Genomic DNA, 24614 nt, shown 5'->3' with positions numbered 1-24614 from the left:
GCGGATAAGAGGGATGGAAATGTATGACCACGAGGAAAGCAACAAATAAGACAGGGCAGACAGCTGATGAAGCCTTCCTCTAAGGCTGGGATGAAGGAAATGAAGTGTGAGGACACCTGGGAAGTGGATCATAGTGAGAAATGGTAATTGGGAGCGGGGTCGCTTCTCCATTTATCACCCGCCTAGGAAAGACGCGAGGTGATTCGTAATAAGGAGGAAGCTAATAGCACCCAATACAAACACGGGCCTCAGTCCGTAAAACATGAGCTGCTGCACGGGGAACTGAGGCAGCCATCAATCTATAGGGGACATGGAATGAGGGATCACCTGATACAGGTCAGGTGAGATCACCTATAGGAGACGGGTCAGGTGACAGAGTGGCTGCATGGAGGTTCGGATTTTAGGAGAGAAGAATGTTGAAATTATTCTAGAAAGGTTTATGCAATGCCAGAAAAGCAAAAAAAAAAACTGGTTCAAGGACCTGTGTACGGCCTAAAGCAGGGACGGGGAACCTTCTGCCCTCCAGCTGTTGCAAAACTACAATTCCCATCATGCCTGGACAGCCTTCGGCTGTCCAGGCATGATGGGAATTGTAGTTTTGCTACAGCTGGAGGCCCAAAGGTTCCCCGTCCCTGGCCCTTCGGTAAGTTATCCTCCCTGTGTGAGCATAAACTGGATGCAAAGGAGAAAAATGAAATGCAACATCCATAGGATAGTTTTTGCTGTTTTGTTAAAGGAGAACTCTGGAAAAAAATAAAATTCTTTCAAATCAACTGGTGCCAGAAAGTTATACAGATCTGTCAATTACTTCTAATTAAAAATCTGAAGTCTTACAGCACTTATCAGCTGCTGTATGTCCTGCAGGAAGTGGTGTATTCTTTCCAGTCTGACACAGTGCTCTCTGCTGCCACCTCTGTCCAGAGCAGTAGCAAATCCCTATAGAAAACCTCTCCTGCTCTGGACAGTTCCCGACATGGACAGAGGTGGCAGCAGAGAGCACTGTGTCAGACTGGAAAGAGTACACCACTTCCGGCAGGGCATACAGCAGCTGATAAGTACTAGAAAACTGGCTTTTCTTAAATAGAAATAATTTACAAAACTGTATAACTCTCTGGCACCAGTTAATTTAACAAAATATCAAATACCAGAAACTGATTTTTGAGGACTTTTTTGTGGTGTTTTTTTCAGTTGAAAAATAAACCCGTTCAAAATGTATGTCTGGGGGGAACCTGAGAAAACGTTCAGGCAAAAGTGGGTTTTGATGCCTATTCGGCCTATAATGTGGCGTCAATTCCACCAACCAGTGATTTTAAAGAGATTTTGGAAACCAGGTACAAGCAAAGTGACTTCGGCCTGTAAGTATCAGAAGAATTAACATGACTTTTCTTTAGAGTCCAGGAGCAAACTAAGAAAAGATGGCCGCAGCCCTAGGGAGTCCTGGAAAACATGGATACAACCTATGGGGGAGATTTCCCAAACATGGTGTAAAGTTAAACTGGCCCAGTTGTCCCTAGCAACCAATCAGATTCCACTTTTCATTCCTCACATGCTCTTTGGAAAATGAAAGGAGGAATCTGATTGGTTGCTAGGGGCAACTGGGCCAGTTTCGCTTTACAGCACGGGGTGAGATTTATCAAGCTGGTGTAAAGTAGAATTGTCTTAGTTGCCCCTAGAAACCAATCAGATTTCACCATTTTTCAAAGAGTCTGTGAGGAATGAAAGGTGGAATCTGATTGGTTGCTAGGGGAAACTAAGACAATTCTACTTTACACCAGTTTAATAAATCTCCCCCGTTGGCTGTATCCATCTATGCTGCGTCACACTATAAAACAGTGATCTGACTACATCGGGAGTATTTAGGGGCCCTATTACTTGAAGGACCCTCAGACTCCTCCATCCCCCTTGTACATGAGAATAGGAACCCATCCTGCATGAGAAGCCAGTGCTGCACTATACGGCCAGTATACAACACTCGGCCTCTCACAGTGTCCTGTCCCTCCTCCTACGGAGCGCATGGTGCTGGACAGAGGAGACAACAGATAAAGGAATCTGCTCTGCAGCCATAGGTGACGGCTTCAAGGGATTTCACAATTCTAGTTACTGTGTGATGAATCACCGGCCCTGCCGGAAGCTGCAGGGGGGGGGGCCCCGCCATCGCTATCCACTCTCACTTCCCAAATATTGTGTAAAAGTCAGGATTATTTTAATCCCCATAGTCACAATGTCATAAATGTTCTAGGATGTGACAGGGATAAAGGGCCGGACGTCATTTCTTCTTCTTGCATCTAGTCATTGATGGTGAGAGTATAACTGTAGAAGCTCTATAGTACATGAAGGCTGCTGTCCATACAGGAGACTACAGGCTGTAATGGAATAGCAGAGCTGGGGAGGTGCCAGGATCCCTCCACCACAATAGACCATTGTCAGCGGCTACACACAACATTGTGCTGCAAACTATCATAACAGGAACACGGAATGTCAGAGTATGTGGGAAAAACAATAAGAAAACTATTGAGTTCCATCCACCAAGAAATCGGACACCTACCTTGGCCACTTTTATGATATCAGGAATGTGCAGGTATGCCTGGACCGGGGGCAGCCCCTTCCCTATGAGGTAGGCCTCATCAGCCTTCTGCCTGTGAATCTGCCCGGTGTCCTGCTCCGAATACACCGCCACCGTCCTGATGCCCAGCTCTGTGCATGCCCGGAAGACTCTGGTGGAAATCTCACCTGGACGAGGAAAAAAAAACAAAAAAAAAAAATGTCAAAGTCAGAAGTGTCCGCACTGATGTAAGGACCAGGGCTGGCGGAGCTCACACAGCGCCCACAGGGCCGGCGGGCCGCACACAGCTTTAGCGTGAGGTGGAGCTCAGTGTCTGGCTCAGTCTACCAGCTTACTCAGTCCCCTTCTCCATTATGGTGGACACAAAGACTGAGAAGGGGGCCAGCTGTCTACCACCGCCACCTCCTTTCTCTCTCCTTAAAAAGTGTCACTGTCATTTTTTTTTTTTTTTGCAGAAATCAATAGTCCAGGTGATTTAAAAAAAACTTTGTAATTGGGTTTATTAGGCAAATATGCCATTATCTGCATTTAAAAAGACTTTCCCCAGCCCCCCACTCCCCTCTCTCATCCACTGCTCATTATCAGGAAATCTCGACTCTTTTACATCAGTAGGGCCCTGTGTAATCTATGGCGAGGGGAGGGAGATTAGTCGCCAGCACAGAGCAGAGAACAAAGAATTCCACAGCGGGACCTGTGTGAAAGCCTGTATTCAGAGGTCAGTGCTGACTTCAGAGGAGATAGCCCAGTGATGTAGCTGTAAATTAACTCTTTGTTGTCCTGTTTTGGTGCCTCATCTCCCTTCACCCATCCTCTCTCCATAAGAGAACCATGAAGACGGGGGAGAGCTTCAAACTGCTTTTTCATGATAAAAATGCATTTTTCGGCTCATAACCGAAATTACAACATTTCCTAAAATCGCCTGTACTATTGATTTCTGCCCAAAAATTTAAATGACAGTGACAATTTAAAGGAATTGTTTAGCACCAAGAACTTGTGACATATGAGCTTGAACTGGCAAAGAACTGTGGGAAAAAAAAGTTGTACTCGCCTTAAGTCTCCCTGCAGGAAAAGCCTCCTCAGCCAATCACTGGCACCCACAGAGAATCAACGTAGCCAGTGATTGGCTGAGCAAGTGTTTCAGGGACTGTGTGTCAGGAAGTGCTGCTCAGAGGGACCGGGAACCATCAATACAGATCTAACGGAGGATCAGGGGGTAACTTTTTCTTTTTTTTTTAACTCCATCATTTTACATCCCCTTTAAAGCGCCTCACCAAGACGAAAAGCAAGGAGTCAGGGCATGGGCGTTCAGACCGCACTGATCACGCCGGCTCGCTGCTCTACTAGTCTTATTGTTAGAGTCACACGCTATAGTCTTACAACAGAGCCGGACTCCTAAAACGGGAGGGGAAGAGCAGCGAGCCAGGGAGTGAAGTGCAGCAGCGATCTTCTCCCATCTATATCTTGTGATAGGTCTATGGCTGAACAACCAGACCCCTGATTAGTGGGGGGTCTGGTTGTAGGGGTCAACACTCGGCTTTGTCCCATAGGGAATGAATGTGGACGAGCATCGACAGGGGGACTACTGATCTCTATTCTTGTGATCAATAGGGGTCCCATAGGTTAGACCCCCCCTTCCAAAGTGAACAGGACATAACATTTAATCTTGGGATAAGACATTTCTGGGACGTCCGTGTTGTAACTCCCACCGAAGCGAGTGGCTAGGCGCTTCTCTCCCCGGCTCACTGCAGGAGACTTGCTTCATAGGGCTACTATAGATTCGGCCTGCTGGATCAAGCCAGACAGAGAAACGCTCAGCCTTGAGCTTCTCCCACCTCATTCCAATGATCATGGCGGTCTGAACACATAAGCACCCTAAGCAATTAAAAACTTGACAAGTCTTTAAAGGGTTCATAGAAAAACATGTCCGCTTTCTTCCAGAAACAGCACCCCTCTTGTCCTCAGTTTGGGTATATGGTTTGCAACTCTGTTGCATTGACATGAATAAGAGTTGCAAATCACACCTAAACTGAGGACAAGAGGGGTGAAAGAAAGCGGACATGTTTTTCTAGTCCTGACCCTTAATGACAGGGATATTTTTAAAACTTTTGACATGTCAGAGAAATAGGTCAAAAGTTTTAATTGGTCAGGGACTGATCATCTGATATATTGTCCAGCGAAAATCTTTTTCTTTCAAATCAACTGGTGTGAGAAAGTTATATAGATTTTTAATTTACTTCTATTAAAAAATCTCAAGTCTTCCCATACTTATCAGCTGCTGTATGTCCTGTAGGAAATATTGTTTTATTTTCAGTCTGACTCTCTGGTGACATCTCTGGCCGAGAAAGGAACTCTGTCTCGGTTTTCTATGAATCCCCATAGAAAACCTCTCCTGCTCTGGACAGTTCCTGTCTCGGCCAGAGATGTCAGCAGAGAGCACTGTGTCACACTGAAAATAAAACAATATTTCCTACAGGACATACAGCAGCTGATAAGTATGGGAAGACTTGAGATTTTTTAATAGAAGTAAATTACAAATCTATATAACTTTCTCACTACAGATGATTTGAAAGAAAAAGATTTTCGCTGGACAACCCCTTTAAGGAGAAGCGCACAGCTAAGGGCTTCTCTCCTCAGCACATTGTGATCTCTGTCTTACTGCAGATAGGCTTCACCCACTTACAGTATAGGGACCCTCTCCTGGAGCAAGCCAGGGAGGGAATCACTTAGAGGAATGCTTCTCCCAGCTCTATCAAAACTTTCCACACGTCAAAGTTTATTATAGTGACAGTGCCCATTTAAGGGTGAGTTCACACCTTCAGGATCTGCAGCAGATTTGTTATTTGTTATTCTCTATGGGTGTTGGACTCATCTCTCAGCGCGCGCGCCGGGCTGCAGCGGCTGAGATCTTCATCACCCGACCACCTCCAGAAGCGGGACCCGGCGGGATTAGGTAAGTATATGGGGCTCTAACGGGCGGTCGGGAGCCTGTCACCCCGGCACGGGAGGTGACAGGTTCCCTTTAAATCAACTGGTGCCAGAAATCTGTAACTTACTTATATTAAAAACAAAATAAAATCTCAAGCCTTCCAGTACGTATCAGCTGCTGTATGTCCTGCAGAAAGTGGTGTATTCTTTCCATTCTGACACAGTGCTCTCTGCTGCCACCTCTGTCCATGTCAGGAACTGTCCAGAGCAGGAGAGGTTTTCTATGGGGATTTATTGCTCTGGACAGAGGTGGCAGCAGAGAGCACTGTGTCAGACTGGAAAGAATACACCAAATCCTGCAGGACATATAGCAGCTAGTACCTACTGGAAGACTTTTTTTTAATAGAAGTAATTTACAAAGCTATATAACTTTCTGACACCAGTTGATTTGAAAAAAATAAATAAATAAATAAATAAAAAAAAAAAATATATATATATATATATATATATAAATAAATATTCACAGGAGTACCCCTTTAAGTGCTTTTTTAGACTGTATACTTCTCCACTCTACCATATAGGAGATATCGTGAGTTCCAGAGAAAATCGCAAAACTACAACTCCAAGCATATCCAGAAATGCATGCTGGGAGTTGTAGTTTAGCAACGACTGGAGACGGAGGCATGCGACTATTCTAAAAGAATGATGACATTAGTGTGATCGGAGCCAAACACCTGTTGTTGCTGGAGGTGACGGCACTAATGCTATGTGCTGATCACTATAGGGCGGATGCAAAACTACAACTCCCATCATGCCTGGACAGCCTTCGGCTGTCCAGGCATGATGGGAGTTGTAGTTTTGCAGCAGCTGGGGGTCCTGTAATTAGGATGAGCACTGACAGGCAGCAACTTCCCAGCACTCCTGCAGCTTTATAAGAGTGAAGGCGACTGAGTTACCTCTGTTGGCCACCAGAACTTTCTTGATGGGCTTGTACTCCACATGCTGGCTGCTCTGGAAGGCTGCCCTCAGCACTGAGACACGTCTCACAGCCAGGAAGCGTAAGCCTCCCTTCACACACCGCAGCTGCAGCATCTGGGGAGGAGACAACACAAGGATCACACAATGCACCGCGCACACACACACAGATCGGCTCGGCAGGCGACGAGATCGCGATCGGCCGCTCTGCACGCGATGGCAGGGACAGGACTGGCGTCAGCAGCGATGGTGCCGGCTCAGTGCTCTAACCCGAGCGCTGCACACATGCATGACACCTGGTGATAGGGGGAAACTTTGTACCAGGAACTACGCAAGAGGGAGGTCTGCGGCTACGGGTGAGAGGCGGCCATTTTGGAGAAGATCCCACATCCGATTGGTCCACTGGGTCTCAGAGTAGGGGCGTGGCTTCGCTCTTAAGGAGGCGCTTATCTGTTAGCTATTTAAAGGCTGGCTTAAGGTGGAAGGGAGAGCAGATGTCTCCGGGATGAGATGAGGTGGTGTCGTGGTAGCAGAGGGAGATTATGTTATGTGACAGGGATGGAAAGAGTGACAGATAACATGGAGATGGCGGGAAAAAAAACACCACAAGAGGAGTTAGTGACAAATGACGCCTAACGCCATGTAGATCACTGATCTCTTAAAAAAACTACAACGCCCAGCATTCCCTGACAGCAGGAATCAGATCAATAGCTCCAGCAATTATCCTCAGCCTATACTCCTCCAGCTGGTACAAAACTACAGCTCCCAGCATTCCCTGACAGCAGGAATCTTATCAGCATCTACTGCCTCAATGATCCTTAAAGGGGAACCCTGGGGGGAAAACATTTTTTAAGTTAACTGGTGTCAGAAAGTTATACAAATTACTTCTATTGAAAAATCTAGTCTTCCAATACTTATCAGCTGCTGTATGTCCTGCATGAAGTGTTGTATTCTTTCCAGTCTGACACAGTGCTCTCTGCTGCCACCTCTGTCCATGTCAGGAACTGTCCACAGTGGTAGAAAATCCCTATAGAAAACCTCTCCTGCTCTGGACAGTTCCTGACATGGACAGAGGTGGCAGCAGAGAGCACTGTGTCAGACTGGAAAGAATACACCACTTCCTGCAGGACATACAGCAGCTGATAAGTACTAGAAGACTGGATATTTTTAAAAACTAGTAAATTACAAATCTGTATAACTTTCTGACACCAGTTGAGTACCTCTTTAGCCTGTGTCTCTCCAGATTATAACTCCTAGCATGCTGTAGCAGGAAAGCTGGTAGTTGTAGTTGTGCAATAGCTGGAGGATGCTGATGAAGGGTCACACTGCTCTGAGATGAGAGATGCAGACCTTCCCCAGACTGCTAAACTTATCATCTACTAACTCTAAAGATTGGAAAAAAAATTCTACACAGAAAAAACATAGAGGGAGATTTATCCAACATGGTGTAAAGTGAAACTGGCCCAGTTGCCCCTAGCAACCAATCAGATTCCACCTTTCATTCCTCACAGGCTCTTTGGAAAATGAAAGGTGGAATCTAATTGGTTGCTAGGGGCAACTGCACCAGTCTCACCTTACACCATGTTTGATAAATCTCCCCCATAGTCACACATTACAGATTTTCCCAATTAAAGGGGTTATCCAGCGCTACAAAAACATGGCCACTTTCCCCCTACTGTTGTCTCCAGTTCAGGTGCGGTTTGCAATTAAGCTCCATTTACTTCAATGGAACGGAGTTTCAAAACCCCACCCAAACTGGAGACAACAGTAGGGGAAAGTGGCCATGTTTTTGTAGCGCTGGATAACCCCTTTAAGTTTAGAAGGAATGTCAGAGTCTGCAGCGTGTGTACATACCCTAGGCCCCTGGTACACGTACATAGAAAGGGGTCCACCTATCATCTACAATTGTGAACAGTATTGGACCCATTGTATTCTATGGGCTGTGATAATTAGGGCCTGGACTTATATGAACCGTATTTGTGGTGCAGGCTTCTTGGTCTGGAATTAGGAGCGAGCGGCCTGTGGGTGACAGTGAGGAACCACAAAACTAACACAGATGTGTACAGGAGGCAGAGCAATCATTCTATCCACATGATGATGAAAAATATCATGTCTGGATACTCTTAAAGGGAATGTATCACCTAGGTACATCTGAATACTGAAATATTTTCTCTTTTTCTAATTTGTTTCTGGGGTTATTTATTAATTATTTTTATTTATTTATTTTGTTTTTCATTTTTATTACATTATTATGGAGGCAGCCATGTTGCCTGAGCTATTCCTAACAGCATTTAGAGATAAGCCTCATGGACATAGACACAATGGGGGCGATTTATCAAACATGGTGTAAAGTGAAACTGGCTCAGTTGCCCCTAGCAACCAATCAGATTCCACCTTTCAATGTAAAGGTATAACCTATGCAAGAGTTATTGCAATTTATTCAGTAGTAGTTATAATGTACAACATTCTGAGGGAAAACCTCCACGCCAGGAGAAATACACACCGTATCTATGTATACCCTTACTCCACGAGTGCCCCCAGTTACAAAAGACACATCAAATTGGAGGATATATCTATTTCCCGCATTAGCTGAGCTAAAAGGCCCAGGCTGAAGCACTGGAGGCGGGCCGACCCACCCTTAGTGGGAAGAAACCCTAGCCCCTCTATGATAGGGTTCCATTGATTCTAATCGTGTCACGTCATGGAGGGGCTGGAGTTTCTTCCCACTGGGGGTGGGTCGGCCGCCTCCAGTGCTTCAGCCTGGGCCTGGTGGTACAGTCACTTGAACTTTGGGTAGCTCTGAATTTTAGCCTTTCATTGTATTCAGAATATCCAACACGTACTGCTGATGATCCACACTGTCCCTGAAAGGCAAATCAAGGCTTCCTTCTCCTCTCTGACCATCCATAAAGCTCAGGGCAGCTGTCTCTTGTATAAATACCAGTGTATCCACAGTGCTGTATGTCCACAGCACTATAGCGCTATCTTCCCCTCTCCCTCTTTTTAGCCTCTCCCCAACAACAGTAGCAGTTTGGTGTATAGTGTACGCCCTTCCATGCTGTGTTAATGCTGTTTATTTCCGTTGCCATACCTCCAGTATCCAGTGGGACATCACCCCAAAATCATGAACTTTCCGCTTCATACATGTCGGTTGGAGGTATAAGGAAAGAAATAAACCTGGCATGGCCCCCATATTTCCCCCTCCCCTGTGCAGGGTCAACATCAGATGCTTCCGGGTTCTGCAAGTGGCCCTTTAACTGTTAGCGCTCCAGATAAATGCAGCACTGAGTCAGAGGCTATTGGCTCCCTAATGTCTGGCTCCGGCCACGAGAAGCCACTCCTTCCCCGAGCGCTCCGACATTATTTGTGTACTCAGAGCAGGGAGAGAAGACGGCAGACGTATGCAGGGGAGATGTCTACATGGAGGGAAGGGGGCCTAACTAAGAAGGGGGATGGCAGCATAGGGGGGAGAGGAGCTCAGTAACAGGGAGATGCCTACTTGGGGGTAATGCCTACATGGAGGGGAGGGGCCTAACTAAGAAGGGGGATGGCAGCATAGGGGGGAGAGGAGCTCAGTAACAGGGAGATGCCTACTTGGGGGGGTAATGCCTACATGGAGGGGAGGGGCCTAACTAAGAAGGGGGATGGCAGCATAGGGGGGAGGAGCTTAGTAACAGGGAGAAGCCTATGTGGGGGGGGGAGCTAGGTAACAGGGTGAGGCCTACATGAGGGAGGAGGAGCTAAGTAACAGGGTGATGCCTACATTGGGGGACTACCGGGGAAGTTGCCTACATGGGAGGGAGGGGGCCTAACTAAGAAGGGGGATGGCAGTATAGGGGGAGAGGAGCTCAGTAACAGGGAGATACCTACATGTGTGTGTGTGTGGGGGGGGGGGGGTAATGTCTACATGGAGGGGAGGGGGCCTAACTAAGAATGGGGATGGCAGCATAGGGGGGAGAGGAGCTCAGTGACAGGGAGATGCCTACGTGGGAGGGGTGGTAATGCCTACATGGAGGGGAGGGGGCCTAACTTTGGATGGGGGGGAGGAGCTAGGTAACAGGGTGATGCATAGGGGGGCATAGGGCGAGAGGAGCTCAGTGATAGGGAGATGCCTATGTGGGAGGGGTGGTAATGCCTACATGGAGGGGAGGGGGCCTAACTTTGGATGGGGGGGAGGAGCTAGGTAACAGGGTGATGCATAGGGGGGCATAGGGGGAGAGGAGCTCAGTGATAGGGAGATGCCTACGTGGGATTGGGGGGGGGGTAATGCCTACATGGATGGGAGGGGGCCTAACTTTGGATGGGGGGGGAGCTAGGTAACAGGGTGATGCCTACATTGGGGGATTACCGGGGAAGTTGCCTACATGGGGGGGGGAGGAGCTAGGTAAAGAAGAGATGGTTGGGGGGGGGGCTATGTAGCCATGCAGTAAACCATGCAGTTTAGTTTTGTTTTTTAACTACCTTGTGAAACCAGTAAAGACAGACCTGGATCATGTAGATATCATTGGATTAATAAAACGGGCTGAGAGAAATCCTCAGCTATAGATCCGACCTCATGGTCACGAGCCGCTACCTGGTATCCAGTCAGCGGAGAGTATTGATTTGTAGTAAAAATAAAGGGAAAAAAAGCGGAGCATGATGGATAATACTCTGTTACCATAAAAAAGTATATTGTGCTATATTGATAGCTCGGCGCCATGTGATCAATAACCATCTAGAGGCCTATTATGTGACAAAAAGCACTTTAAGGCGATTTCATAAGAAACAAAGGAGTTTATAGAGAAAATCTCAAAGGATGAGCTGGAGCGGCTGTGACCTTCAGGATGAAATGGATGTTCTCTCCATTCCTGCCATACTGTCCTTGTGTTACTGTGTGAGGACTGTCAATGGTTTACAGCATCAACATTGCATTACCGCCATGTAGAGAGCTTGCTATACCGGTATATACAAGAAGCTCACAAAGACATCTATACAAATGACACTGACCATATAGAGTGTGATGGTGGCCGGGAATAAGGCCATGTGTGGGAGACTACAGACCCTTATGGTGTATAAAAGAAGCAGGATTCCGCGGTGGAATCCTGTCTGCCTCACTGTGTCAATGGGATGCCTCCCGCACCTCCGCTCTCCGCTCAAAGAATTGACATGCCGATTCTTTGAGCGGAGGCGTGCGAGGCATCCCATTGACACACTGAGGCAGGCGAGTGAAAAATTCTGCCTGTTTTACTCAGTGTGAGATAAACCCAGAGATATCAATAATGTCAGGGGCGAGAATAATGGATCATGTTGGATTTTAACCAGCCAATACTTTCTTGACTAGATTTCCAGTGTTTCCATTAAAAACACATGAACACTTGGTTGAGCTTTAATATGAATAAGAGTGTCTGAAAGTTTTAAAAAAAAATCCAAAATCAGCTGCAGGAAGTGGTGTATTCTTTCCAGTGTGACACACTGCTCTCTGCTGCCACCTCTGTCCATGTCAGGAACTGTCCAGAGCAGGAGAGGTTTTTTATGGGGACTTGCTGCTGATCAGTTCCGGACATGGACAGAGGTGGCAGCAGAGAGCACTGTGTCAGACTGGAAAGAGTACACCACTTCCTGCAGGACATACAGCAGCTAATAAGTACTGGAAGTATTTGAGATTTAGGAGTAAATGACAAATCTCTGGCACCAATTGATATAAAACATGGGTCTCCAAACTGCGGCCCTCCAGCTGTTGCAAAACTACATTTCCCATGATGCCTGGACAGCCAAATCCAATGCTTTAGCTGTCCGGGCATGATGGGAATTGTGGTTTTGCAACAGATTGAGGTCCGCAGTTTGAAGATGCATGATATAAAAGAAAAAAAAATTGATGGACAACCCCTTGGAAAGATTTGTCTGCAAATCCTAAGAACTATAGGCAGCATTAGGAAATCATTTCAGTGGGCAAATAAGAATCAATAAGAACCCATGTCTGCCACATCATAATATAAGAATAACCTATAAGTAAAAATAAAATAAAAAATGCATTAGATTCCCAACAAATTTCCCCTTTCCCTGTATTATAATAGAACGTACCCCATCCCCAGATGTGTAGGAAGGATGTGCACAATGTATACAGCCAGGGATGACCTACAGCCAATGAGTGTGTCATCCTATCAACCAAGGCCTCCTCCTATCTGACAGCTCGGGGCCCAGGAACATGTTCTACCCTAAGCGGATTATCCATCAGCTTGCAAAAAAATAGAGATCCAGAAAATGTCATTAGATTTCCCGCTGTTCCCGGGGCGGCACATACACTACATCGTGTCAGTGCGCTCTGTACAGTAGAACAGAGTCTTTCCCAGATAGAGACTTTGCACAGTCCGGCCTTTGCTCCATTTGGCAGCACTATACACAGGTAGGTCTCTACTATAAGTTAAAAAGTGGCAGACACTCAAACAAATAAAATCTGACAGACGGATGTGGAGCGGAGGTCAGGCCTTGCGTCAGGCACTAAGGTCACATCCAGGGATCAAACATTAATAGTACAAACCGAGCAATCAAAATAACTGCAATATACAGCCCTGAAAACACGATAAGGATACATCAATATACCTGTGTGAACGAGGAAAAAAACACCATTTACAGATGGTGAATGCCGATATAATGTCAAAATCTATACTAATTGTTCAGTCTTATTCTGCAGGCCACCGTGGGCAGAATGATGGATTCACAGTAGGCCCGACAAGGACTCTCTTCTCCCCAAGATGCCCCGATAGCTGGATAACTATGGCTATCTGAGTTTTCTAATGATCATGATTGTAAAGGGTGTGACCTGGGCTGGTCCAGAGGGTAAGGAGGGTCCGCCAGTGGAGTTAAAATATGGGAGATTCTCAGCTTTTTAATTTTTCACTTAACCCAGTACCATGCAAATACCGAACTGCTACGGTAAGTTTATAGGTTGAAATCTGTATTTCGAACAATGTCTCTCCTTTCGATGGTCTACGTTTTTCCAAACATTTAGGAACCTGCAACCTGTTGTCCACTGCCTGTTGTTAGGCGAAACCTGTCTCTAGTACCAGAGACAGCAAGACAGAACATATGAAGTAGAATGGGGTTTACCATATGCCCTGAACAGGTTAGGAAAAAAGATAGAAAAACTGGGCTGTGTATATGCAACCTGCCCTGTCCATAAGAGGTTCCTCTCTCATGGCAGAAACATCAGGGCTTGGCTTGCTGAGTTGCTGCTGTTTATTTCCTTTTTGCTTCTGTAGTACAGTACATTACATACAAAGTCCATGAATAACCCCTTCTTCTCCACATGTCATCTATAGTTGTGTACAGAGCAATGGGCCTAATCAGTGCTAAGGTTTCAATGTTTCCTGTGCTGCTGCTGTTTTTTTCCTTTCTGCTCACATAGCAGCTTGCAAACCCAGTGCATCAGTAATCCTTCTCCCCTTACATGCCAAATATAATGCTGCAGTGTATAAATCACCAGCCCAGCACAGTGCAAGCCTGTACAGTACATTTTCATCAGCGCTATATCATGGCACAGCAGAGAGGCGTGTGTGCCAGAAGAGGGGAGAGCAACTCTGGGATACCTACAGCAACGGGGTGTGGGAGGAACATCCGATGGGCCCGAGTGTTGTGCCGCTGCAGTGAGATCAGATGTGTGCACTTCGGACAGTCCTGGGCCTCCAGGAGCCTTGTAGGTGAATTTTGGTTCAGTTTTTTTACTTATCTGTTTATCTACTTTAGGGGAGCTACACATGGGGCCATGGAATAAAAGATGGGACTACACAAGGGGCCATCTTCTAAAAGGGGAATTACACAGGGACATCTACTAAAGGGGGACTACACAGGGGGCCATCTTCTAAAAAGGGCATTACACAGGGACATCTACTAAAGGGGGACTACACAGGGGGCCATCTACTTAAGGGATACTACACAGAGGGTCATCCAGTCTACTATAGGGGCACTATATAGGGGACCTTCTACTAAAGGGGAACTACAAAGGGGACCTTCTATTATAGGGGCTGCACCAAAAGCCATTTACTATTGAGGGACCTACACAGGGGGCCATTTACTATATGGGGGATGCACAGAGGGCGCATTAACTCGAGTGAGCTCTTTGCTATAGGGTCCTGCATCAGTGTGCCTGTGCCCTGGGGAGGGGCAGGTTGGGTGGACCGCCCAGGGTATATTTAATCTACCACTGGCCAGAGAAGTCAGGGAAAGTGAAACTGGCTCAGTTGCCCCTAGCAACCAATCAGATTCCACCTTTCATTCCTCACAGACTCTTAGGAAAATGAAAGGTGGAATCTGATTGGTTGCCGGGGCGACTGAGCGCGTTTCACTTTACACCGTGTTTCATAAATCTCCCCCTATGTGTGTACTACTAGCAAACAGCTCCGCTCTGGACCCCTGAAAAGTAGTGTATAAGAAATAGCTGTGCACTATGGAGGTGACTCTCACGGCACTAAAAACACCTCGTCACCACTATGAAGAGGTACTAAACCAGGCAGGTTTTTTGAAGTGATATGATGAATATTCTTTTAATGAATATTCTTTCATAAAACCTAATAAAAATTGCATTTAAAAGAAGACATTGAATGCGACAGAATTCATAATTTCTTATCCGTAAGTGTGAATCCCCCTGGCGTGACTCCTAAAGTGCTCTGCCATTATATAGCAGAATAAATAAGGACAAGGTCGCCACTATAGCAACAATAATAAACTACAAAAGCATCCGATAAATGATTCCTCACATCTCAGATAAATATGAAGAGTAACGTCCGTGCAGCCGGAGTGCTGTATTCCCATTCACGGACAGAGAACGCTCCTGCCGCTACATTAGCCGTAAAGGCCGTCAGAAAGTGAAAAATGGCATTGAAAAAATAAAGTTTCCTGCATATTGAATGGGTATTGTACAATGGTAATTTTCAGGTCAGCTGCCTGCGCTTTGCTGGAGTTAGGCCGGATCGGAGGAAAGGACGTTATGAAGAGGACGGTATTGGCCTAATATTCTATCAAGCGCAGAAATGAGTCAATTATATTAAGTCCCATAGAAAGATCTGGTTAAGCAGAGCCGTGATTTACGGTGTTAATGGGTCTGCAAAGTGGAGTGAGAATAAATGGTCATTTACATGCGGCTGCCAGACACACAGACAAAGTGCTTCCTCATAGGCCCCGGGGTCAAGTGGTCGCAGTAATGTGAAGGGTGCGAGCGATAACCGAAGCCAGATAAGGAAGGTTATAAATTAGCACCGGCACTGAATGGAACCTGTGTAGGAGATTTATCAAACATGGTGTAAAGTGAGACTGGCTCAGTCGCCCCTAGCAACCAATCAGATTCCACCTTTCATTTTCCAAAGAGTCTGTCAGGAATGAAAGAAGGAATCTGATTGGATGCTAGGGGTAACTGAGCCAGTTTCACTTTACACTGTGTTTGATATATCTGTAAACTAAGCCAATCGTGGAGGGGGGGGGGGGGGGGTATGCATGCTGAAGCTCAGCCCAAGAAAGGGAAAAACTAAGTAAATAAATAGTAAATAAAAGCAAGACTTTATAGCTTTGGAAACAGCCTCGATAACTTATGTTTTATCTCCCTATGAGCTAACTGTGCATGTGTATAATGATGGCACTTTCCCGTTAAAGGGCAAAAAATAAAATCCTATCAAATCAACTCAATAAAGTTATATAGATTTGTAATTTACTTCTATTTAAAAATCGCCAGTCTTCCCATACATATCAGCTGCTGTATGTCCTGCAGGAAATGATATTTTCTTTTCAGTCTGACACAGTGCTCTCTGCTGCGACCTCTGTCCATGTCAGGAACTGCCCAGAGCAGCAGCAAATCCCCATAGGAAACCTCTCCAGCTCTGGACAGTTCCTGAGAAGGACAGAGGTGGCAGCAGAGAGCACTGTGTCACACTGGAAAGAATACACCACTTCCTGCAGGACATACAGCAGCTGATAAGTCCTGGAAGACTTTTAAATAGAAGTAAATTACAAATTTATATATCTTTCTGACACCAGTTGAATGGAGTTCCTATTTAAGGCAACTTCAGTGTTATCCTACGGGGCAGCATTTACATTAAAGACGAGCGAATCACAGATTTAAATGAATCTAAATGTTTCGTTACATCTGCGCTCCGCTCATCACGCCAATGGGCTGTCAGCCCTGCTCCACTCCCTGCTGCTCCACCCCGGAAGCTTTTCCCATCATCCTGGGAGAAGTGGCAGAGAATAGAGCAGCGCTGACAACCCGATGGCTTGATGAGCGGCGTACAGATATAACAAAGCGATTCGCTCTGTTTAAATCTGCGTTTCGCTCGTCTCTAATTTTTGTCATAAGCGCGATGAATTTAAATAAAACAAATAAAAATTACGTTTTCATTGCAGTATTTTTAGCACATTTAAAAGGGTCCTCTAGAATAAGAAAACCTTAGCTGCTTTCTTCCAAAAACAGCGCCTCCCCTGTCCTTAGGTTGTGTGTGGTATTACAACTTGGCTCCATTCACTTCAATAAAACTGCAATACCACACACAACCTGTGGACAATGGGGGCGCTGATGATGGAAGAAAACAGCATAGTTTCATAATCCTGGATTACTGTTATCCTGGGCTTTGGCTGTTCAGGCCTGATGGGAATGGCCGTAGGTTCAGCTTTCCTGCTTTAAAGAATACCTGATTTAAAAAATGCCAAAAGTTTTTTAAAGTTACAGTGTCCAATTAGGTGTCTTATTTTTGGCCGTGTTTCATGAATGACATAAGCTTACATGGAAGGTCGGAGCTTTATCCTGGCCTCTGCCCAATTCTAGTATTTGCCTGTGATATAACACGCGCACCCGCCCCCACACACACATACACACACGCAGCTTCCCAGTCCTGGCGGCTGCAGCGTCTGAGCATCCTATCCCATCCTGTGATTGGCTGAGCGGCCTGACAGCTGACAGGCCGCTCAGACGCTGCTGTCGGACCCGAAGCTGCGGAGCACAGGAAGAGGTATCAGGTGTTTGGGCAAGGGCTGCATGGACATCGCTAGCGATGTCCGTGCAGCCCTTACTGCCTGATTATCAGCATAGGTAGGCCACACCCCTTTCACCGAGGCCATGCCCCCTATTGAGTGTGGCACAATGGTATATAAAACATACTGGGGGGATTTAATAGGACTGATGTCTCACACATAGATCTTAAAGGGGTTATCCAGGATTAGAGAAACATGGCTGATTTCTTCCAGGAACAGCGCCACTCACACAACCTGAGGACAGGGGTGGCGCTGTTTTTGAAGGAGAGACCTTAATAAATTACCTCTATTAAAAAGCCAGTTTCAGTGGAAATTGTCCTAGACATTTGGCACAACCAGTGTACCATCAGCAAAGTGATAAGAGTTGTCCACCGCTCCGAAAATAATAAAACAAAGTCCTTTATTCCAAACGTCTATGGGGCTCCAGGAGGCCATGACACCCAATCATGACACCTTCGCATCTAGTTAATTTTAAAAGGATTGTTCACAAAAAAAAAAAAGTCTTTCAAATCAACTGGTGTCAGAAAGTGCCAGAAATTAGTAATTTACTTCGATTTAAAAAATCTCAAGTCTTTCAGTACTTATCAGCTGCTGTATGCCCTACAGGAAATGGAGTATTCTGTCCAGTCTGACACAGTGCTCTCTGCTGCCACCTCTGTCCATGTCAGGCACTGTCCAGAGCAGCAGCAAATCTCTCCTGCTCTCCTGACTGTAAAGAATACACCACTTCCTGCAGGACATACAGCAGCTGATAAGTACTTGAAGACTGTAGATTTTTTTTTTATAGAAGTCAATTACAATTTTATGCCATTTTCTGGCACCAGTCGATTTGAAAGAATTTTATTTTTATGAACTACCCTTTTAAAGGGGTTATCCAGCGCTACAAAAATATATTCTTTTCCCCCCTCTCTTGTCTCCAGTTTGGGAGGGGTTTCAAACTCAGTTCCATTGAAGTAAATGGAGCTTAACTGCTAACAACACCTGAACTGGAGACAAGAGAGGGTGAAAAGTGGCCATGTTTTTGTAGCGCTGGATAACCCCTTTAAACTACCAGGATCAGGCCAATCTCTGTAGCTCAGGGATAGGGAACCTTCAGACAACCAGATGTTGCAAAACTACAATTCCCATCATGCCCGGACAGCCAAAGCTTTAGCTTTGGCTGTCCAGGCATGATGGGAATTGTAGTTTTGCAACAGCTGGAGGGCCGGAGGTTCCCCATCCCTACATATAATGTAAGCGTATATCAGAATGGAGGAAGGGGTTAAAGTGAGAGTAATGCTACTTATCTAAATGAATGCATAGCTGTATTTTTTTATAGAAAAGAATGCACAATCCTCTCCCCCAGAGGACTGAGAGAGTCCACCCCTCCCCCCATACAGTGACTAGCAATGGTGCTGACCAGTCAGTGTGAATCGCACATCTCCTACAGCTATCAGCATCTACAGCATGTGGCACCCAGCGCGGCGCCGTACGCCAGCCGCCTCTCTTTCTCTATACGTTGCTGGCACAAGCGGTAACTCAGCTGCTGACTAGGGCTATCCACATAGACATCAGCAGATTTCTGCTGTCAGATCCTAATCCGACCCCATCACATGGGGCTGACGGCAGGAGAGAGAGAGAAAAAACTGGAATCTTAAAAATGCAAACACATTTCACACGCTTTCCCTCTAATCCTTCCATAGCTGGGATAAAGGAGTACTCCAGCGAAGATCTTTTTCTTTCAAAGCAACTGGTTTCAGAAAGTTATATAGATTTGTGATTTACTTCTATTTAAAAATCTCAAGTCTTCCAATACTTATCAGCTGCTGTATGCCCTGCGAGACATGTTCTCTTTCCAGTCTGACACAGTGCTCTCTGCTGCCACACCTGTCCAAGTCAGGAACTGTCCAGAGCAGGAGAGGTTTTCTATGAAGATAGTTTCTGTCATTGACAGAGGTGGCAGCAGAGAGCATTGTGTCAGACTGGAAAAATACACCACTGCCTGCAGGACATACAGCAGCTGATAAGTATGGGAAAATTTGAGGTTTTAAAATTACAAATCATTATAACTTTCTGAAACCAGTTGATTTGAAAGAAAAAGATATTCACCGGATAATCCCTTTAGGTTTCCAAGAAACCTTTTGTAAAGTTTGAAAAAACTTTTAAACTTTGGGGGAAAAAACGTAAAAAAAAAAAAAAAAATCTATTACATTGAAAAAATGCTAAATAGACATCACAGAAAACAAAGTAATAAGGATCTCTAAGGAGCTCTATGTATATAATAAGGATCAGATCCCTATGCTCTATGTATATAATAAGGATCAGATCCCTATGCTCTATGTATATAATAAGGATCTGATCCCTATGATCAATGTATATAATAAGGATCTGATCCCTATGCTCTATGTATATAATAAGGATCAGATCCCTATGCTCTACGTATATAATAAGGATCTGATCCCTATGCTCAATGTATATAATAAGGATCTGATCCCTATGCTCTATGTATATAACAAGGATCTGATCCCTATACTCTATGTATATAATAAGGATCTGATCCCTATGCTCTATGTATATAACAAGGATCTGATCCCTATGCTCTATGTATATAATAAGGATCAGATCCCTATGCTCTATGTATATAATAAGGATCAGATCCCTATGCTCTATGTATATAATAAGGATCTGATCCCTATGCTCTATGTATATAATAAGGATCTGATCCCTATGCTCTATGTATATAATAAGGATCTGATCCCTATGCTCTATGTATATAATAAGGATCTGATCCCTATGCTCTATGTATATAACAAGGATCTGATCCCTATGCTCTATGTATATAATAAGCTGCATATTTTTATTCAATGGATCTAGGAGCAGGAGAGTAGACTGTGGCGGTAAGACAAAGATGTCTATGAGCTGCAATATAGAATATAGAAGAGGGTGAGTGGCGGTATAGGACATGGCTGGAGGGATACATACCGTGGCTTGTGTTCCTCTGTAGTGTACAGGAATTTGTGCTGAGTTCTGACTTTATACACGTGGAGTCAAACAACAAGTCCTACTACATGGGAGATAAGTATTCGGACTTTGTGCCCCCAGGGAAACAAACACATTTGAGCATGGCTAAGTAGGCTTGTCTCCTGAGAGGCGTGGCCCTAGAGAAAGGGACTACTATACCATACTTTACTGTATGCTACTAACCGCTCACACCCAACATGGCGTGCTTGCTGTCTCTATCATTTGCAAAAACTTTTGACATGTCATTGAAATATGTAAAACCTGTGGAGGTCTGGGAGAATCGCCCGGCTGAGCACTTCACTCTCTGGACTGGGCTCGATAGACTTACAGATAGAGATAACAGCGAGCCGGGGAGTGATTCGCACAGCTTCAGGGTCTGAACACTGATCCTGAACATTATAAGGCTATGTTCACACTATGTAAGTTCCGTAGTAATCACGGCCGTTGTAACAACAGTCCTAATTTCTACGCCACTTACGTAGTGCTGCCTTCTGAGGAATCCAGGCCGGCGTGTATACACATAGGGGGAGATTTATTAAACATGGTGAAAAGTGAAACTGGCTCAGTTGCCCCTAGCAACCAATCACATTCCAGCTTTCATCCCTCACAGACTCTTTGGAAAATGAATGGTGGAATCTGATTGGTTGCTAGGGGCAACTGAGCCGGTTCACTTTACACCATGTTTGATAAATCTCCCCCATAGAGTGCACTCCAGCCGGGATCCCTAGCAGCACCGTGAGAAACTGACATGTCATTTTTCTGAGGCCGCTATCCATTGAACAGCCACCGATGAAAGCCCTGTCAGTGCGCACAATTGAGCGAGCGGCTCCGGCCGCACGCTCCATTGTGTGCAGTGGGAGTTCTGATGCTGGCGTGCACGGGTTTGCCCGCATCAGAACTCAGCAGCGCTAAAGATCATCCGCCCGGTACTGCAGTACTGGCCAGGATGATCTTTGCTGGGACTGGCCGTTCCGTGACCTGGCTGTGTCACGGAACGGCCGGTCTCATACAATGTCTGATCATAGCCTAAAATTTATCACCTCCCAGTGACATACAAGTGTAAGAGAGTCCGGCAGCATCCAATGGCGTCTCAAAATTTTAGTGCATGACCGAGCTTCAAGCAGCTGTGTGTGTGCAGTCATGTGATGAAGCTCTGAATCTTCTTGCACACCATTGGATGCTGCTGGACTCTCTTATACTTGTATATTTATGGCGCAGCTATTGGGTAAGCTGGTAAGCTAGTGTGCATCCTCGTCTACTCTTACCGCACTCCTATCTGAGCATACAAGCCTATAGCTCATGCTATGAATAAGATCCATTGATTGAAACATGTCGGCTGGGGCCCTTTAAAGAGGCCCATGTAAAGGCGGTATTACACGTAGCGATTATCGTTCAAAAATTCGCTCTAACGATCCTTTGCTAGCGATAACTAGCGATTTTTTAGCAAACAATTCTGAGTTACATTCACTGATTACTTTTATGAACGATCGTTTTCACGTTGTTATATGGTCGTTAATCGTTCCTTAGGAAAGCCCTTACAATGTGTTTTATCGGCGAACGACTTATTACACAAACAAATATGCGAACGATCGTCGGACTATAAACGATAATTTTTCAACATGTTGAAAGACCAAAATGAACAATTTTTCATTCGTCGTTTCATCGTTGGGTGTTATTACACAGACAGATAATCGTTCATTTCGATCGTTTTGGTGAATTTTTAAATGATAGTCGTTCCGTGTAATAAGAACTATCATGAATAGAGATGAGCGAACCTGGAGCATGCTCAAGTCGATCCGAACCCGAACTTTCGGCATTTGATTAGCGGTGGCTGCTGAAGTTGGATAAAGCCCTAAGGCTATGTGGAAAACATGGATATAGTCATTGGCTGTATCCATGTTTTCCAGACAACCTTAGAGCTTTATCCAAGTTCAGCAGCCACCGCTAATCAAATACCGAACGTTTGGGTTCGGATCGACTCGAACCCGAACCCGGTTCGCTCATCTCTAATCATGAACTATCTGCTGTATAATAGATAAGGTAACATGTATATAGGTTAAACAAATAATACACAAATTGCATCCTTTCAGTAAACTGGTTACGCAACTGTAATTACATACTGACCGATGGACGTGCCGGCTCTACCAGACGGACTAGAGAGACCGCAGCTCGCCAGCCGGCAGCCTATACGTGACATTTTTTAGAGCGTGCCATTTTCATCATAACAACAAGTGTTTTTCTCTCCGGTTTTACCTTTCCTCCACCAGAGAACAGAGATAAAAGGAAGAAAAAACAGAAAAATATTTTTTTTTCCGTAGCGGTGACACAGATGAAGCTGCTTAAAAAAAATAAAGGTTTGCAGATGACAATGCTTTCTCGCCTCTGAAGATTTACAGATAAGCCCCCTCCAGTATTCCTCCTGCAGCCCTCGTCCTTGAAGAGATGGCACCAGAACAGAAGGGAAAAGAAAGACTTTCTGCTATCTGATGGGAGACACCACTGTCGTACTGATTGCTTTGTTTTATGCCAAAATATTACTCAGCTGATTATTCTTTGTACAAGATGGACTGACCTTTACTTTACACAGACAAGTGATAATCGGTCAGGGTCTCAGTGCTGAGACTCCCTCCAGTTTCTAGGTGTAGGTGACTATTCGCTTTCCTTGCCACTTTGACACTATTAAACGGGGCGATTTTTAGCGATTAATGACTAACGATAAACAATCGCAAACAAGATTGTTTATCGTTAACTTGAAATCGCTCACCATATTACATGGAACGATGGTCGTTAGTCATGGTCAGTTTACACGGAGCGATAATTCGCCCAATCGAACGATTAACGATTTCGAAGTAACAATGTGTTTTTTTAGAACGATCAGCGTTGAGACCGAACGATATATCGTTTGAAAAAAAACGTTATTGCGATCGTTTTAAGATTGCTTAAGCCCATCTCACACATAGGAGGAATTGTTGAAAGACTGTTGACACGAAATGATCTGCGAATTTTCAGTGAACGACCAACGATGATTTGAGAACATGTTAAAAGATCACGATGAACCATTTATCGTTCGTCGCTTGATCGTTCGCTGTGTTTACACGAGCCCTTTACCGACCAAATGCGATTGTTATCGCGAAAATTTGAACGATAATCGCTCTGTGTAATCACACCATTATGATCGTTACTATGATCGTTATTGCAATCGTTACTATGATCGTTTATTCCTTCTGATCCCAGCAAAACAATGGGCAATGTGCGATTACACTGAACGATCAGTGAACAAATGCGGAACTTGAGCGAACGAATGTGGAATTACAGCGAACGATTAACAATAATTTTAGGTTCAGATCTAAATCAACGATCAACGACATACGAACGATTTTCCGATCGTTGCCTGCAATTAGACAGAGCGATTATCGGTTAAATTCAAATGATATAACAACTTTTTGCACGATAATTGTCCCGTATAATAGGGCCCTTAGGGTCCTATCAATACTGATCAATACCGTAAATGAGCAAAGGCTGTATATATAGATATATATATCATTAACACTGTCCGTGCAGCCCTTGCCCTAAGCTGTTATTACCTGTCCATGCTCCCGGTCTTCTCCTGCTCTCTGTATGCTTACACAGGCGCCGCACTTGTGACTGGGCACCTAAAGCCCCTATCCGCGGGGCGACTATGAGGAGCAAACGAGCGCTATTAGCGGATAAGTGCAGGAGGGGCCGCAGGGAGCTGCCCGGGTGATCGCTAGATCGCCCGCGCAGCCCATAGAGGATAGTGGAGGATAGATAGGGAGGATAGCTGGATGGATCCAATAATCTAATCAGCCATGGGGCTAGCATTGGCTGACTGCTGTTCCAGTCACACAGAGCAACGAACCATCAGGTCCCCAATCTAAGGTGCCATGGGCAGCCCACCTTCCTGTTCACAGGGCGTTGACAAGGCCACCAAGGGGGTCTAGATGTCACAGTTGCTATTGACTACACAGACGGCCTACTGAGTTGCTCCCAGTTTCTGTGTCCTCAGGTCGGAATGACCTTGTGACTTTGGTGGCCGAGAACAGATACAGAGGCATCTCTGATAAACACCATACACATTTACATTGTTTACATTCCCCAAGAGACGTCCTTAGGGTTCCAACAGGGACAACTGGTACTA

The 24614-nt window shown here is 45.2% G+C and overlaps 1 protein-coding gene across 2 annotated transcripts in view; it reads right to left on the bottom strand.

Moving 5' to 3' along the window:
• The window catches only part of PC (pyruvate carboxylase), a 363791-nt gene that overhangs the window by 291445 nt on the left and 47732 nt on the right, over positions 1–24614 (bottom strand). Inside the window, exons 1-3 of one of the 2 annotated variants that reach the window (XM_069965254.1) lie at positions 20417–20504; positions 6445–6580; positions 2546–2730 (exon numbers count right to left, since the gene is read on the bottom strand). In XM_069965254.1, the coding sequence (XP_069821355.1) occupies positions 2546–2730; positions 6445–6580 (321 nt within the window). In that variant the 5' untranslated portion in view covers positions 20417–20504. Of the gene's footprint in view, positions 1–2545; positions 2731–6444; positions 6581–20416; positions 20505–24614 lie in introns of those variants that run through there. The other variant, XM_069965255.1, reaches the window with a different exon arrangement.

Source organism: Dendropsophus ebraccatus, chromosome 4, assembly GCF_027789765.1.
Source record: "Dendropsophus ebraccatus isolate aDenEbr1 chromosome 4, aDenEbr1.pat, whole genome shotgun sequence".
NCBI classification, from domain to species: Eukaryota; Metazoa; Chordata; class Amphibia; order Anura; family Hylidae; genus Dendropsophus; species Dendropsophus ebraccatus.
The sequence above is the reverse complement of the archived record's forward strand: the minus strand, read 5'-3'. Positions and strand labels throughout refer to the sequence as shown.